General features: G+C 45.2%; 1 protein-coding gene across 2 annotated transcripts in view; it reads left to right on the top strand.

Moving 5' to 3' along the window:
• The window catches only part of NOS1 (nitric oxide synthase 1), a 127631-nt gene that overhangs the window by 70502 nt on the left and 40364 nt on the right, over positions 1 to 16765 (top strand). For both annotated transcript variants that reach the window (XM_040420223.1, XM_040420222.1), the window contains 4 exons: positions 2383 to 2499; positions 2751 to 2925; positions 14457 to 14595; positions 15868 to 15946. In XM_040420223.1, the coding sequence (XP_040276157.1) occupies positions 2383 to 2499; positions 2751 to 2925; positions 14457 to 14595; positions 15868 to 15946 (510 nt within the window). The remainder of the gene's footprint in view (positions 1 to 2382; positions 2500 to 2750; positions 2926 to 14456; positions 14596 to 15867; positions 15947 to 16765) is intronic.

A 16765-nucleotide genomic window follows, 5' to 3' on the forward strand; every position in this document is an offset into this window, starting at 1 on the left:
AACCTCTCCTGACATGTCTATTTTAGTAACTATTTGCATACCCCATGTAATAATTCTGGAGCATCTTTTTGTATGACTCTGTGATGTGCCATTAATTTATTATTCCAGCTAGAAGTTTTAAATGAATTACTAGCAGTTTTCAATGAAGGTCCAGATGGATGTTACCAGTTGTGGGTGTGTCTCTGCACAGTCTGACATTATCCAATCAGTGCTGCCCTTGTTAGGCTGTGCAGGGGTGTAACACCCACCTGGACCTTCATTGCTGATTGCTGGATATACATTCATATGGGGTCATTTATCAAACTGATGTAAAGTAGAACTGGCTTGCCTATAGCAACCAATCAAATTCCACCTTTCATGTTTCACAGCTCTTTTGGAAAATGAAAGGTGGAATCTGATCGGTTGCTATAGGCAACTAAGCCAGATCAACTTTACACCAGTTTGATTAATTACCTCAATAAGGTCTACACCAAATAATAGAGGAACGGTGCAGTGAGCCCCTGAGGAGCCCGAGTAGAGGTTGGGAGTGGTAGTGGCCCTGATGATGATGTGTCACGGTGTACTCCCTCAGGCCATTGCTCCCTGGGGTTGGTGCCATGAAGGAGGGCACCACATATTCCCTCCCCGTAGCTGGGGCTCCTGCCTCATGGTAGTTTTGGGTGCTCTTGATATCAAATGTCCATGTGGGTGCAAGGCAGAGCTTGTGATGGAAATGCATTGGCTAGTGTGTGGTTTTAGAAGAGTCAGTAAGCAGGCCTGATTGAACTTAACGAAAGTCACTCTTTACTGTACACCAAATGGGAGTTATAGTACATCCAGCAATTATCTGTAGCCAGTGGAAATTCCACACAGAAGCATGAGCTAGGCAATTATTTGGAAACAATGGCCCTCTGATTAATCTTTCTCTTGCTACAGTGTCTAGTGCCCGGACTTGAGTAGCAACCGTAATGTGTCACAATGTCCGCAATTCGCAGGGCGGCATGCAGTTCCAATAATACAACTGGCCAAATCATACCTAAATTGTGCAGGGTGTCTTAACTCATTATCCCTGCACTGCATCATGGCCTAGGAAAGCTCTACACTGATTGCCTTGCTGACTATCAGGCTGTAGCCATGAAACTTCTCCAATTCTTCTCTCTGTCTCTCTCGCTCTCTGATAGCAGTGGAGGACACACAAGGATCTGTTCGGTTTCTGAATCATTGAAGCTGAATGCCTGAGAAGAGGAGCACATACTGGTTGTTCCCTGTCTTCTCCAGACCTTCCCTACCACTTCCTTCTCCTAGTACAACTAGAATCTTCTCCTGGAAATAGGGGGAAGAGCCAGCCTACACCCTAAGCTCCAGAGAGGCCTGGGCCAGGATAGTTAACTCTGGCCATGCCTGACTCATGCTTCAGCATACTGGGTGTGTCACATTACATAGCAGTGTATAACATAACATTTCAGTAGAGTACATTACCAAACAATTGCAGATAACCCTTTCCACTGGGGTACTGCAATGGCACAACATAGAATCATGAGAACAGATGCTCCAGAATTATTACATGGGGAATCCAAGTGGTTGCTAAAAACTAACATGTCAGGAGAGTTTAAAGGTCCTCTTTAATGCACTTCCAGTAGGTAGAGCACTTGTATCAGAATGCCATTACACATTACAATATTTGTACCTGAAGAGCTTTCATCTCATCATATGTTTAATATACAGAATGTGTAACTTATACATAATGACAGTCACTGCATTTCCCCTTGGGTAGTATAGGAAGAGCTGTCAAATTGTGATGTGCGGTGAAGAGACAGTTTCTTGATATATGTATCACAAATCATGTTAATTAGGTTTCATAGATAATTTAGCCAGCCTAGCTAATCTGAATATGACTAGGCTGTGACCAAGAATTGTGTCAATAAGAATGGTGCAAAGCAATAGATCAGTGATGGCGAACCTATGGCACAGGTGCCAGAGGCGGCACTCAGAGCCCTCTCTGTGGGCACCCGCACTGTGAAAAAAGTCTATAGTGTACCAATATGCCTTAGACTTTTCCTGCCATTCATCAGCGCAGGGTGCACTATCAACAGCACAGGCAGCGCACTGAATGTAGGCAGGCTATTATAGCTAAATGATAAAGTACATGGAATATATACTATATTGAACTATAGTATTCAGGTTAAATTGCTGTTTTGGCACTTTACGATAAATAAGTGGGTTTTGGGTTGAATTGGGCACTCGGCCTCTAAAAGGTTCGACATCACTGCAATAGATCAATATAGTAAAACTATAGGGCACTATTACGCTTCTTTTCTTGCATGGCAGTGTCAGTTTAGCACATACATATGAGACAGTATTCAACATTGACTTCAAACTATTAAGAATATATCTTGTCTTTAGGAGTTACAAGGTACGATTTAACAGTGTGTCTTCCTATGCTGATGATCGAAAGTCATCTGGAGATGAAACAGGTCCTAGAGATAATTTTGGAAGTGCAGGTCCCTTAGCCAATGTTAGGTAAGGTTTAGATTTGTTGCTACATCTATCTATCTATCTATCTATCTATCTATCTATCTATCTATCTATCCATCTATCACCTATCTGTCTATCTATGTATCTCACCAAATATATAACTACCTATGCTATGTAACTACCTACAGAAACCTACTCCATATGAGCCAATTCTACTTACTGTATTTGAGTACTTTTACAGCACTACAGTTTGTGTTCTTGTGTTTTGTTTTTTTGTTTTTTTACTGTTACTGTAGATTCTCAGTCTTTGGACTTGGTTCAAGAGCTTACCCTCATTTCTGTGCCTTTGCCCGAGCTGTGGATACTCTGCTGGAAGAGATGGGGGGAGAGCGAATCTTAAAAATGGGGGAAGGGGACGAACTCTGTGGACAAGAGGAATCATTCAGAACATGGGCTAAAAAAGTATTCAAGGTAATGTAATGTTTGCTGTATGTATTATTAGATTATTATTGTCTAAAACTTTTACAGCTTAGAAGTAGACTATGTGCATCAAATTTATCCCAGTGGTTCATGCTAAATAAAATTAGAGCATCTTTAGGGCTGCCATCAGAAATTTCAGGGTGCCATACCGGCAAACTGTTACATTTAGTGATGGATGTAAATCAGCCAGGACGTTTTCTCGAACGCGCGTTCGCGATCAAATGTTCGCGAACCATGCGTTCGTGGCGGGCCCCATTCACTTTAATGGCAGGCGAACCTAAAAAACCTTCAGGTCATATTTGCAGCCACCAAATACTTACTAGAAGTGCACAAATAGTCCCACAACATGGACCGTGACATACTAGAGGGGGATCAATGGCAAAAATTCCCACAAAAAATATGTATTTAATCAGGGGCCATTTTTATGTGTTTTAAAGGGAAACTCTCAAAAATGTGCCCTGCTGGAGCATAGAAAATGTTTATTTTAGGCCACGGGAGTACGGGCCCCAAAATTAGGCATTCACCTGACAGAAAATAACTTGTGATTATGTGGCTGGAGGTACATTAGGCGGTCACTGTATTAAAATTTTACTGTAGGTCACTGGAGTAGAGGCCCCAAACAATAAGCATTTACCTGACAGAAAAGAACTTGTGATTATGTGGCTGGAGGTACCAGGGCTGGGACAAGGCCATTTGGTGCCCAGGGCGAAGATGGCAAACTGCGCCCCCCCCCCCCCCCCCGTTTTTAAGAAAGAATCAATGTTGTTTCAAAACAAGAATATACTTAAAGCAATAGAACAAAGGACTGTGGGACTTTGAAAGTATTCATTTTAAAACACGTGTGTAAACACGAATATGAACTTTGCCACACGATAGCTCTTTTGTAGAACCCCCATAAAAACTTACAGTTACTTGACTTGGCCCTTGGGGATCTCGGACGCCACTTCAACACTTGGCCGGGGGCTCGGCGGAGCTGATGTTGTGCTTTATCCTAATGAGAAAGATTTCATAATAAGGATTTGGAGAAGGGGCAGAGGAATAGCAGAGCAGGGAGAGGCTGGTGCTGCTACTAGGGGGTCATACCATGGGGGAGTAATAAAACCCACCATAATGCCCCCCCCAGTAGTAATAATTCTCCTTATAATATGCAAAACATACCCCTTTGTAATGCCCCCAGTTGAGCTAATGTTCCCATAATGTGCCAACATAAAATACCCCCCTTCTCAGTGCCCCCGTAGATGACCCCCATAGTGCTCCCCCCTTCCCCATAGTACCCACCATAATGTGTCCCAGTATAAAATGCCCCTATACAGAGCCCCCCATATAAAATATCTTCTTTTTAGCCTCAGTAGATGCCCCTAAATAATCTGCAGTAAGATGTGCCCCCATAGATGCCCCCATATCATGTGCCAGTAGCCAGAGCCCCCCCCATATCATGTGCCAGTAGCCAGAGTGCCCCCATATCATGTGCCAGTAGCCAGAGTGCCCCCATATCATGTGCCAGTAGCCAGAGCCCCCCCCATATCATGTGCCAGTAGCCAGAGTGCCCCCATATCATGTGCCAGTAGCCAGAGTGCCCCCATATCATGTGCCAGTAGCCAGAGCCCCCCCCCCCATATCATGTGCCAGTAGCCAGAGTGCCCCCATATCATGTGCCAGTAGCCAGAGCCCCCCCCCCCCATATCATGTGCCAGTAGCCAGAGTGCCCCCATATCATGTGCCAGTAGCCAGAGTGCCCCCATATCATGTGCCAGTAGCCCCCCATATCATGTGCCAGTAGCCCCCCTTATTGCCAATAGCCCCCTTATGGGCCAGTAGCCCCCCTTATGTGCCAATAGCCCCCCTTATGTGCCAGTAGCCCCCTTATGGGCCAGTAGCCCCCCTTATCATGTGCCAGTAGCCCCCCTTATCATGTGCCAGTAACCCCCCTTATCATGTGTCAGTAGCCCCCCTTATCATGTGCCAGTAGCCCCCCTTATCATGTGCCAGCCCAGTAGTCCCCCCTTATCATGTGCCAGCCCAGTAGCCCCCCTTATGTGCCAGCCCAGCCCAGTAGTCCCCCCTTATCATGTGCCAGCCCAGTAGCCCCCCTTATCATGTGCCAGCCCAGCCCAGTAGTCCCCCCTTATCATGTGCCAGCCCAGTAGTCCCCCCTTATGTGCCAGCCCAGCCCAGTATTGTACCTATATAAATAAAAAAAATAATAAAAAAAACTTATACTTACCTCCAGCAATGTGATGCGATGCAGGCCGCCTCTTCCGTCTGTGTCCCTCGCTATACGGCAGTCAGGCGACGCGATGACGTCATCGCGCCGCCTGCACCGGCCTCTGATAGGCTGCCAGCACTAGGCCGGCAGCCTATCAGAGGAACAGGAGGGGACACACCTCTCCCTCCTCTGCCGCAGCGCAGGCATCTGTATTGCCGTCCTGAGGACGGCAATACAGATGACTATGGAGATGAGCGCTTCCGCAATGGAAGCGCTCATCTCCTGCTCTGCCCTGCCGCCGGCCGCGGCCGCCCCCACTTGTCACCAGGGCCGCGGCCTTGCGGCACTCAGGCTTGCCGGCCCACCGGGAAATTTCCCGGTATCCCGGCAGGCCAGTCCGGCCCTGCTGCGCCCCCCTCCTTGTAGCGCCCAGGGCACCCGCTCCTTCGGCCCCTGCCTTGTACCGGCCCTGGGAGGTACATTAGGCGGTCACTGGATAAAAATGTTACTGTACGCTACTGGAGTACAGGCCCCAAACATTATGCATTCACCTGATAGAAAAGAACTTGTGATTATGTGGCTGGAGGTACATTAGGCGGTCACTGGAAAAAGATTTTACAGTAGGCCACTGGAGTAGAGGCCCCAAACATTAGGCATTCACCTGACAGAAAAGAACAAGTGATTATGTGGATGGAGGTACATTAGAGGGTCACTGGATAAAAATGTTACTGTGGACCAGTACAGGCCCAAAAAATTAGACATTAACCTAACAGAAAAAATTTCTGGATTTTTTTTTTACTGTAGGCCACTGGAGTAAGACAAGGCCCATTCTTTGTTCTGGGTGGTGGATATGTGTGGGTTGGCATGAGGAAATTCAGTTACACGTGGTCATCACAGTGTTGAATTTCTTCAAGATCCATGCCTCATTCATTTTTAGAAATGTGAGGTAGTCCACACTGTCCTGAGCTAGGCGAGCGCGCTTATCGGTCACAATCCCCCCTGCTGCGCTGAACGTCCTTTTGGACAGGACACTCGACGAGGGGCAAGCCAAGAGTTCCATGGCAAATTGTGCCAGCTCTGGTCACAGGTCAAGCCTGCACACCCAGTAGTCAAGGGGTACCTCGCTTCTCAGAGAGTCCACATCGGCCGTTAACCCGATGTAGACGGGCACCTGTTGGTCTAGGCGTCCTGAGGCTGGATCCAGAGGGCGGCTGTCGATGGGTTGGCTGAAAGAATGACCTCATATCCGAAGTGACCAACACATCTTCAAACCGCCAGATTGGTACCCGCACCTGTTTCGCTGTGGGTGGAAAATCCTCTGCCAGTGCCCACAACAGCAGAATGCAGCATCTCTCGCCCCAAGGCCTTGAAATTCTGCATTCTGACAGCAGTCTGTGATGCTGGTAACATGTCCGCTATTTTGTGTTTGTACATTGCCCCCCCAGCCACCATCCTTCTCTGACTCCTCTTCATACTCCTGCTGACTTGTCTCAGATGGAGTAGTCCCCCCTGGGAATTCATTCAGCATTCCTGCTCCTGCTCCTCAATGGCTTGATCAATGACACAATGCAATATACTCTCCAAAAAGAAGGCGTAAGGTACAATGTCACTGATGGCACCCTGACTGCGACTGACCAGTTTGGTCATTTCATCAAATGGCCGCAAAAGCTCCCCAGAACCTGTCCTGCTGCAGAGTTCATACAGGTAGTCGTTAACTGCACGTTTCTGCTGGAGCAGCCTATCAAACATATACAAAGTGGAGTTCCAGCGCGTCAGGCTGTCACAAATCAGACATCTGACGGGCAGGTGGTGTCACTTCTGAACGTCAGCAAGGCGAGCCATGGGCGTGTAGAATCTTCTAAAATGGGCAGAGATTTTCCTGGCCTGCCACAAGACATCCTGGACCCGGGGTATTTGGCAACGAATTGCTGTACGACTAAGTTCAGGACGTGTGCCATGCACGGCACGTGTGTCATTTTGCCCTGTTTCAGCGCGCTTAGCAGATTGGTACCGTTGTCGCACACCACTCTACCAACTGTCAAATTGAGCAAGGTTAGCCACTGCTCGGCCTGTGACCGCAGAGCTGAAATCAGTGCAGGAACGGTGTGGCTCTTGGCTTCCAGGCACAACAGGCTCAACACAGCATGGCAGTGTCTCACCTGGCACGTTGAATAGGTTCTAGGGAACTTAGGGGGTGCAGCGGGAGAGGCGGTAGCAGTGGAAAAGGAGGAGTCAGCCGAGGAGGAGACAGAGGATGGAGTAGGAGAAGAAGAGGCATGCCGTCAGAAGGTTCACCCAGTGGGCAGTAAAAGTTATGTACCTTCCGTGCCCGTGTTTGCTAGACCACGTGTCTGTGGTCAGATGTATCTTGCACCGACACTGTGTGCCAGAGATATATTCACTTGCCGCTGAACGGGTCATATAGCTCTGGGATGCCCTTCTGGGAGAAATATTTTCTTCCGGGGAACTTCCATTGCGGTGTGCCAATGGCCACAAATTTTCTAAAGGCCTCTAAGTCCACCAGTTTATATGGCAGTAGTTGGCGGGCTAGCAGTTCCAACAAGCCAGCGGTCAGCCGTTGGGCAAGAAGGTTATCCGGCGTCAACTTTTTACGCTCGAACATTTGGGCCACGGAAGCCTTCTGCCGGATGAACGCGACGGCGGCATGGTGGAAGGTGGAGTTGAGGACAAATGGGAGGAGAGAGGAGAAGGAGAAGAGGCAGGACGTGGAGTGCCGGGAGTGTGGCTTTGTGGGTTCTGACGGCGTTGCTCCAATTGGGCTCGGTGATGGGAGGCCAGGTGCCTTCTTAAGGCGGTCGTCCCTAGGTGAGTGTTGGGCTTACCGCTACTTATGCGTTAACAGCACAGGCTGCAGATGGCAACACTATTGTCAGCAGCTGACATGTTAAAAAAAAGCCCACACTGCGGAGCCATGTGCCGGCATCCTGGGAGCGCAAGATGTGACCGTGCATGGTGGATGGCTCGCTCAAAGATACATTAGGAGTCTGCTTTTTGCCTCCTGTGCACTGCAAGTTCTGCCTGCTTCTCCTCCTTCTCCACCCTATTTGATGCTCCATCTCTCCCTCTGAACTCCCCTCCTCTTCCTCTCTCGTGGGCACCCACGTGACGTCCATCGACACGTCATCATCGTCACCTTTACCACCACTGACATTACAGATCTCGGAGTAGGCAGCAACAACGGGGACCAACCTCCTTGGGCTGATCTGGGTACTGTCGTCAGACCGCTGGGTGGCGGTCGTTGCTACCTCCTCTTCCTCATCCAATGCCAAGAATGGCTCTGCATCGGTAAGGTCTGGGAATGGATGGGAAAATAATTTCTCTGACTCGAGTGGAGGGGCTATGGTGGTGGTTTCTTTGGGGGTGCACACAGCAGAGAGTGAGGAGGATGAGCAGATACAGAGAATGAGGAGGGTGCAGAAGCGGAAGGCTGAGTGAACCACTCAACCAACTCTGGTGCGTTCTTTGACATAATCGCACGCACCTTCTCCAACTTCCCACTTAGGCTCCGGCCTAGTGCACCTGCCCAACCACTACCATCCCTGCGGAATGGCCTGCCTTTTCCTCTGCCTGTCATTTTCACCAGAGAAGAGCAGTATTTGTGGAAGCAGGTATATAGCAGGCCTCAATCAGTATTTGGTGGAAACAGGTATATTAATCCCCTTAATCAATATTTTGTGTCAGCAGATGTATCGCAGGCCTCAATCAATATTTGGTGAAAGCAGGTATATCGCACCCCTCAATCTGTATTTTGTGGAAGCAGGTATATCGCACCCTTCAATCAGTATTAAATAGAACACCTTAATCAATATTTGGGGGAAGCAGGTATATCGCACCCCTCAATCAGTATTTTGTGAAAACAGGTATATAGAACCCCTTAATCAATATTTAGTAGAAGCAGGTATATTGCACCCCTCAATCAGTATTTTGTGGAAACAGGTATATAGAACCTCTTAATCAATATTTGGTAGAAGCAGGTATATTGCACCCCTCAATCAGTATTTTGTGGAAGCAGGTATATCAAACCCCTTAATCAGTATTTTGTGGAAGCAGGTGTATCGCAGGCCTTAATTAATATTTGGTGAAAACAGGTATATCAGTCCCCTTAATCAAGCAGGTGTATCCGGATGCGGATCCATCTTACAAATGCATTGAAATATCAGATCCGTCTTTCCGGTTGTCATCCGGAAAAAACGGTTCCAGTATTTATTTTTTTCACAGATTTAATGGTCTGCGCATGCACGGATGGAAAGAATGGATCAGTTTTGCTGGAACACTTGGGGCCGGATCCGGCATTAAAGCATTTCAATGGAAATTAATTCCGGATCCGGAATTCCGGCAAGTGTTTAGAATTTTTGGCCGAAGAGAAAACTTCAGCATGCTGCGGTATTTTCTCCGGCCAAAAAACGTAAGAGGGACTGAACTGATGCATCCTGATGTATACTGAACGGAATGTTCTCCATTCAGAATGCATTAGGATAAAACTGATCAGTTTTTTTCCGGTATTCCCCTAGTTCGGAACTCAATACCGGAACACTAACGCTAGTGTGAAAGTACCCTTAAATAAAACAAAAGTTGGAAAGTTAGGGCTAGTTCACAGAGAGTTTTTATTGGCACTGATTTGAGAGCGTTTCCTCATCAAAATCAGTTCCCAGCCTCCCTTTCATTTCAATGGGAAGCAGCGCTTGCTTTTTTTTACCACGTGAAAAGAAGCAGGATGCTCTATCTTAGGGCAGAATCTGCTTTGAATCTCCCACTGAAAATGAATGGGAAGTCTGAAAAACAGCTCCATGTAAGTCCATGCATTTTTAGCGTGTTTTTTGCCACGCCAAAAACCTTGAGCTGAAAATGCAGCTTTGTATTGAACAGAGATGAGCGGCAGGGGCAATATTTCGCTAATATTTGGACGAATATTTGTCATGCATTCGCGAATTCGCAAATTTGTGATCTCCAGTCATTATTTTCTTGATTGCAAAAAACGGCAATCGGAAAATTTGTTACAAAAATTCGCGATACGAAAATTCGTGATCGACACTACTCCTAAAGTCAAAGATATTGCAGCCTTCTCATTGACCCACAAGCAAGAAGCAGTGAGGGATCATGGGTACTAATGAAAATAAATCTAGAATATTCGAGATAGCACTATATTCTAGATATTCGCAAATTCTTGAAGTGCCAATATTCTCAATAAAAATTTGCGATTAGAATATTCGCGATCAACACTAGTATTGAAGTGAAAATCGATTGGTTAAAAAAGACACATCAAAAAATAAGTCAAAAACTGCCCATAAACACATGGAAAAAATGGGCTGAAAATAAAAACAAACACGTGCATTCCGCACAGATTTTTTTTACTTTGTATGAATATCCCCTTTAAATTACCTTTTTTTCTGCCAGAACTTTTACCAAATTATTTTACAGGTCTCTGCTGGGTATTAAAGCAAAGATCTTCATATACAAGCAAGCAGCAGGCTTACCACTACACTATAAGGCCCCTTGCAGACGAGCGTTCCTCCTGCAGCAAGTCCTGACCTCCCAGCACTGCCGGGGTTCACATAGCATTATATTTAGGATGCTATGTAACCCTTACAGTTCTGGAATGTATTGGATAACACTGGCATAATGCTGTCCGTGTTATCCAATACATTCCAGAACTGTAAGTGTTACATAGCATCATAAATCAATATAATGCTATGTGACTCCCGGCAGCGATGGGAGGTCAGGCCAGGTGCTGCGATGCAGACTCGCTGCGGGAGGAACGCTGGTCTGCAAGGGGCCTAATACGGCTGTGTTATGCTTCTATTTAAAAAAAAATTACCAAATATTATTACTATTGCCTTCACAGGCTTGATATTGACTAGTATAAGGCCTCATGCACATGATCACTGACTGTTTTGTCGTCTGCAAATAGCGGATTCGCAAAACACTGGCGCCGGCCGTGTGCATTCCGCATTTTGTGGAACAGAACATCCGGGCCATAATAGAACAGTCCTATCCTTGTCTGTAATGCGGACAACAATAGGACAGGTTCTTTACTTTAGCAGATGCCATGGAACAGACATACAGATTTTGCGACTCCATTGACATGACTGAGTCCGCATCCGACATGCAAAAATGCGGATCGGATGCGGACAAAAAATACGTTTGTGTGCATGAGTCCTTATTGAAGCCAATAAGAGAAATAATCTTTGTGTAGTTTCAGCTTAGTCCATGTAACCATGATTATGCACCGTCTGGTAGAGGTTCGTCAGGTACTATACATGTAACATAGAGCTGAACAGGTCAATGCAAGAACCACTTAGTTTGCCATTTTGCAAAAGTCATCATGACCTCATCATTTGATAATGACCAAAGACTTAGATTGTTACCCCAATTCACAATGAAATGACAAACTCAGGCCAACTACAGTCAGGTCCATAAATATTGGGACATCGACACAATTCTAAAATTTTGGGCTCTATACACCACCACAATGGATTTGAAATAAAACAAACAGACGTCCTTTAACTGCAGACTGTCAGCTTTAATTTGAGGGTATTTACATCCAAATCAGGTGGATGGTGTAGGAATTACAACAGTTTGCATATGTGCCTCCCACTTGTTAAGGGACCAGACTTCAGGCTTTGCAACCAAGTATTAAAAAGTGAAAGCTTGATTTATGATTATTATTCTGTCCCATTACTTTTGGTCCCTTAACAAGTGGGAGGCACATATGCAAACTGTTGTAATTCCTACACCGTTCACCTGATTTGGATGTAAATACCCTCAAATTAAAGCTGACAGTCTGCAGTTAAAGAGGACCTTTCACTAGTTTAAAAACGAACTATATCAGTGGGCAGAGCGGCGCCCAGGGGTCCCGCTGCACTTACTAGTATGTCTGGGCGCCGCTCCGTTCGCCCGGTATAGGCTCTGGTGTGTGCAGCTCCCTCTGTTGTACGGGGCGGAGTTTTTGTATTAGGGTTGTCCCTTGCTGCAGCGCTGGCCAATCGTAGCGCACAGCTCGAAGCCTGGGACTCCCAGACATACTAGTAAGTGCAGGGGGACCCCTGGGCGCCACTCTGCCCACTGATATAGTTCGTTTTTAGTTTTTAAACTAGTGAAAGGTCCTCTTTAAAGCACATCTAGTTAGTTTTAATTCAAATCCATTGTGGTGGTGTATATAGAGCCAAAAATGTTACAATTGTGTCGATGTCCCAATATTTATGGACCTGACTGTACATGTGTAAACATGAAAGGAAAATGAAAGGTGGAATCTGATTGGTTTCTACGGGCAACTAAGCCAGTTTTTCTTTACACCAGTTTTAATAACTCACCCCAAAGTGTTTTAGACTCTTGGTAAGGGGGCAGTAGAAAATGGCATGAGACATGACTTAGGCTCCATTCACACCTCCGCAAATGGGTCCGCAGCCGTTCCGCAATTTTGCAGAACGGGTGTGGACCCATTCATTCCCTATGTGGACAGAAAAGATGCGGACAGCACACAGTGTGCTGTCCACATCCGCATTTCCGTGCCGCGACCCCAAACTTCTTGCGGACAAGAATAGGTAGTTCTATAGGGGGTGCTGGCCGGGTGTATTGCGGATCCACAATTTGTGGATCCGGAATACACTACGGACGTGTGACTGGACCCTAAGGAGTTGTGTCACTTCAGCAAGTGGCATTTATCATGTAGAGAAAGTTAATACAAGGCACTTACTAATGTATTCTGATTGTCCATATTGCCTCCTTTGCTGGCTTCATTTTCCCATCACATTATACGTTTCTCGTTTCCATGGTTACGACCACCCTGCAATCCATCAGTGGTGGCTGTGCTTGCACACTATAGGAAAAAAGTTCCGGCCTCTCCGGTGGTCGGGATAGTGGCAGCACACATAGGCTGGTGCTTTTTTCTATAATGTGCAAGCACGGCCACCGCTGGTGGATTGCAGGATGGTCATTACCATGGAAACGAGCAGTCTATAATGTGATAGAAAAATGAATCAAGCCAGCAAAGGAATTAACATGGACAATCACAATACATTAGTAAGTGCCTTGTATTAACTTTGTCTACATAATAAATGCTATTTGCTGAAGTGAGACAACCCCTTTAAGATGTGCCAACATGCAATTGTGGAGCAGAAATCTGCCACAAAGTAAGCCAACTAATAGGTGGTATAAAGGTTGAAAAAAGTACAGATGCAGAAAGTTTATCATTCAATACAAGCGCTTGATAAATTTGTCTACTGTAAGTTTACACTGTCTAAATATTTGAGAGGATTAGTAAATCTGATCCAATGTGTCTAGCTGAGATATCAGTTTAGCGGTATTTGCTCTACTGGCACCTTTCACATATTGTTTGAGTTTCATCCAGTGAATGAGAATTTTAACCCAGTGCTCAATATTTAGCATGTCTACATTACCCTGTCTAATTGGCTTCTACGCTGAGTCTTGACTTCAAGCCTTTTTTTACTATATTACATTCGCTCATAATTTTCAGCATTCCATTTCATATAACCACTAAAGGGGTTTTCTAGCTTTTTATAAGTCATTGACTATCCTTAGAATAGGCCATCGCTATCTGATCAGCACTCCACACCTTCACCGATCAGCTGTTTTGGCGTAGCTCGAGTGCCGGAAATACACTGCTCAGTCCATTGTGTACTGGACGGAGTAGGGTTACTGCAGCGCTGCTCTCATTCACTTCAAATGGGGGTTGGACCTCTGCCAATTACATAGTGATTTCCTATAGGACAGGAGAGGCCATCGCTTGTAAAAATCTGGATGAACCCTACAGGAAATGAAAGACATAGAAAGTTTTACTGTGTGTATTGGTTAACTTTTTTTTATGTTAGAATATGATTTACAGGTGAGCTGTCACAAGAAGGCAACACATAGTATATAATACATGATACCGTATATGGAGCCTCCTAGAAATCCTGTGTGCGACTGAGAATATCAATGTATTTACATGCAATAAAACTACATTTTGATGAATTGATTTAACTACTTTTATATAGTGGCGAGAAAAGAGGGCATTGCGGGACAGCAGGGCCGGCACATTTATCTTACTTCAAGTCAGTTTTCTGGTGTGAAATAAGACAGAAATCAGTCGTAGATTTTAGTCTGTCGCAAGGCTTTCCGGAGGATGAGACAAGTCTATGAGAGCATATATTTGGCGCATCCTTCAGCTACTCAGGGGGAATCAAGGCTGGTGTGTAAAACACCAGTCTTGACAAATGTCCCCCTGGGTGCTTTCAGAGTTGGGTCTTTTTTTTTTTTGGGCAGTATGTGGCTTACTTTTGGTCTATATTGTACACAGGCTGCCTGTGATGTTTTTTGTGTCGGAGATGATGTGAATATTGAAAAAGCGAACAATTCACTGATTAGTAATGACCGTAGCTGGAAGAGGAGCAAGTACCGGATCAGCTTTGTGGCTGAGGCTCCAGAGCTCACACAAGGTATCTCATTTTAATATTGCATCACACTGTACATCCCATTCACTCTATTAGGTTCTATACACATTGGCATCATGGATCACTTCTAGAATGTTTCTGTTATCCCTTACAGTAATAGTATAGCTCGCTGCTACCTGTCATTCTATCGGTTATAGAAAAGGGAAGCCTGAAAGAAATGTAGTGGACCTATTATTTATGATCCATTATAAAAGAGATCTGATTACTATATTTCATAGATTAAAGGGGATGTCTCACTTCAGCAAATGGCATGTATCATGTTTTCAATGGTTATTAAGTAATTAGGTCTTAAAGAGGCAACATCATGAAGACAACTCCGGTCCATATGGCAAATTACGACATATGACATCATACACTGAACAAAAATATAAACGCAACACTTTTGGTTTTGCTCCCATTTTGCATGAGCTGAACTCAAAGATCTGAAACATTTTCTACATACACAAAAGACCCATTACTCTCAAATATTGTTCACAAATCTGTCTAAATCTGTGTTAGTGAGCACTTCTCCTTTGCTGAGATAATCCATCCCACCTCACAAAATGAGAGCAAAACCGAAAGTGTTGGGTTTATATTTTTGTTCAGTGTAGATAGGGATCCTCCACTCTGGACCGGCCTCTATTATCCAAATCGGAGCGTTGCTTTGAATGAGTAGCTACCGCTCTGCCAGACTTAACCCCTTAGTGACCACCCATACGTGTTTTTACTGACGTAAACAAAGGGGGTTTTAGCTAAACGGCTGGCTTTAATCAATCATTACATGTACTTAAAATGGTGTATTAAAAACTATAACTTGTCCTGCAAAAATTCCTGCGATTCTTCAGATAGGAGCTGGTCCTAAAGGTGGGATTCCACATATCTGACATTGATGCCATATCCTTGCGATATGCCATCAATGTCTGAGATGGGAATACCCCTTTAAGCAGTCCATATATCACATGAAATACTATTACATGGCTGGCTGCATCTTTTCTGATGTCGTGGCAGATTTCTGGTGTCGTGGCAGATAGCTAATCCACCAGACCGGTGGCTTAGGCTGCCTTCACATGTGCGGTAGCAGTGTTCTGGTAGCCTGATCCGGCAGGCAAGCGGCGGCTCAGCCGGAACCGGTTACCAAAATACAGAGATGTGAAGCTAGCCTTAAATATTATAATATTTATAATCATGGACTAAGGTGGTTAATACAGCGGGTTACATTCCTTATCATTTACATACTATCCCTATCATATTTCTAATCCAATCTTTCTGCCTTACCAGCCCTCTACAGTATTCACAGAAGGAAGGTGTATGGCGCAAGGCTGTTAAGTCGACAGAATCTACAAAGTGCAAAATCCGGGTAAACTAAACTGTATTTCTTCAGTAATCTAATCTCATTCTATGTCTGAGTTTAATGAAAAGAAGGTGTATAATAAATGTTACTTAATGAGGGGGAGGACTTGTGTTCTCCATAATTTAAGTCTGTAATGTCTATTCTTATAACTTTGTGTTACGCCATTCTTCTGTTATTCCTCCTAGAGACTTATGAAAAAGTTCCCAAATTAGTGTTAGTATTCCCCTTGCCAAAGAGATGTGCCGCTACACAGTATGAGACTGGCAGCACTGGTTGGACAGTGCTAGGGTGTGCAGGGACACACGCCTAGCTGGTAACACACAATTAGCAATTTGTTTATAAATTTGTAGTATTAATAATAAATAAGGAGAACAACAGAGTTTTTAAAAATAATTCAGAATTGTAATATTATTTACTAAAACAGACATGTCAGCAGAGAGGGGTCTTACAGTACTTAGATATACTGATCATCTATCTTTATGATAGGTCATCCATATTAGATAGGTGGGTTTTATCCCCACCGACCAGCTGTTTCAGGTAGCTGCCTGAGCCAGATACTATACAGTGGATGAAGCCTGAAACAGCTGATTGGTGTGGGTGCTAGGTGTCAGACCACCATCAGCCCCCCCAGCCTCAGATCAACCCCCATTAGACCCCCCAGCCTCAGATCAGACGAGGGTCACAGTACAGCGTGGCGGGAAGAAGACCAGGGAGGGTAAGTGAATCTGCCAAAAGGCAGTGCCGTTCGGAGCTGGAGAGGTAAGTTTATTTATTTTAAATGTCTGATTGGGGCTGGTCTGAGGCTAATTTGAGGCTGGGGAGTCT

Source organism: Bufo bufo, chromosome 2, assembly GCF_905171765.1.
Source record: "Bufo bufo chromosome 2, aBufBuf1.1, whole genome shotgun sequence".
NCBI classification, from domain to species: domain Eukaryota; kingdom Metazoa; phylum Chordata; class Amphibia; order Anura; family Bufonidae; genus Bufo; species Bufo bufo.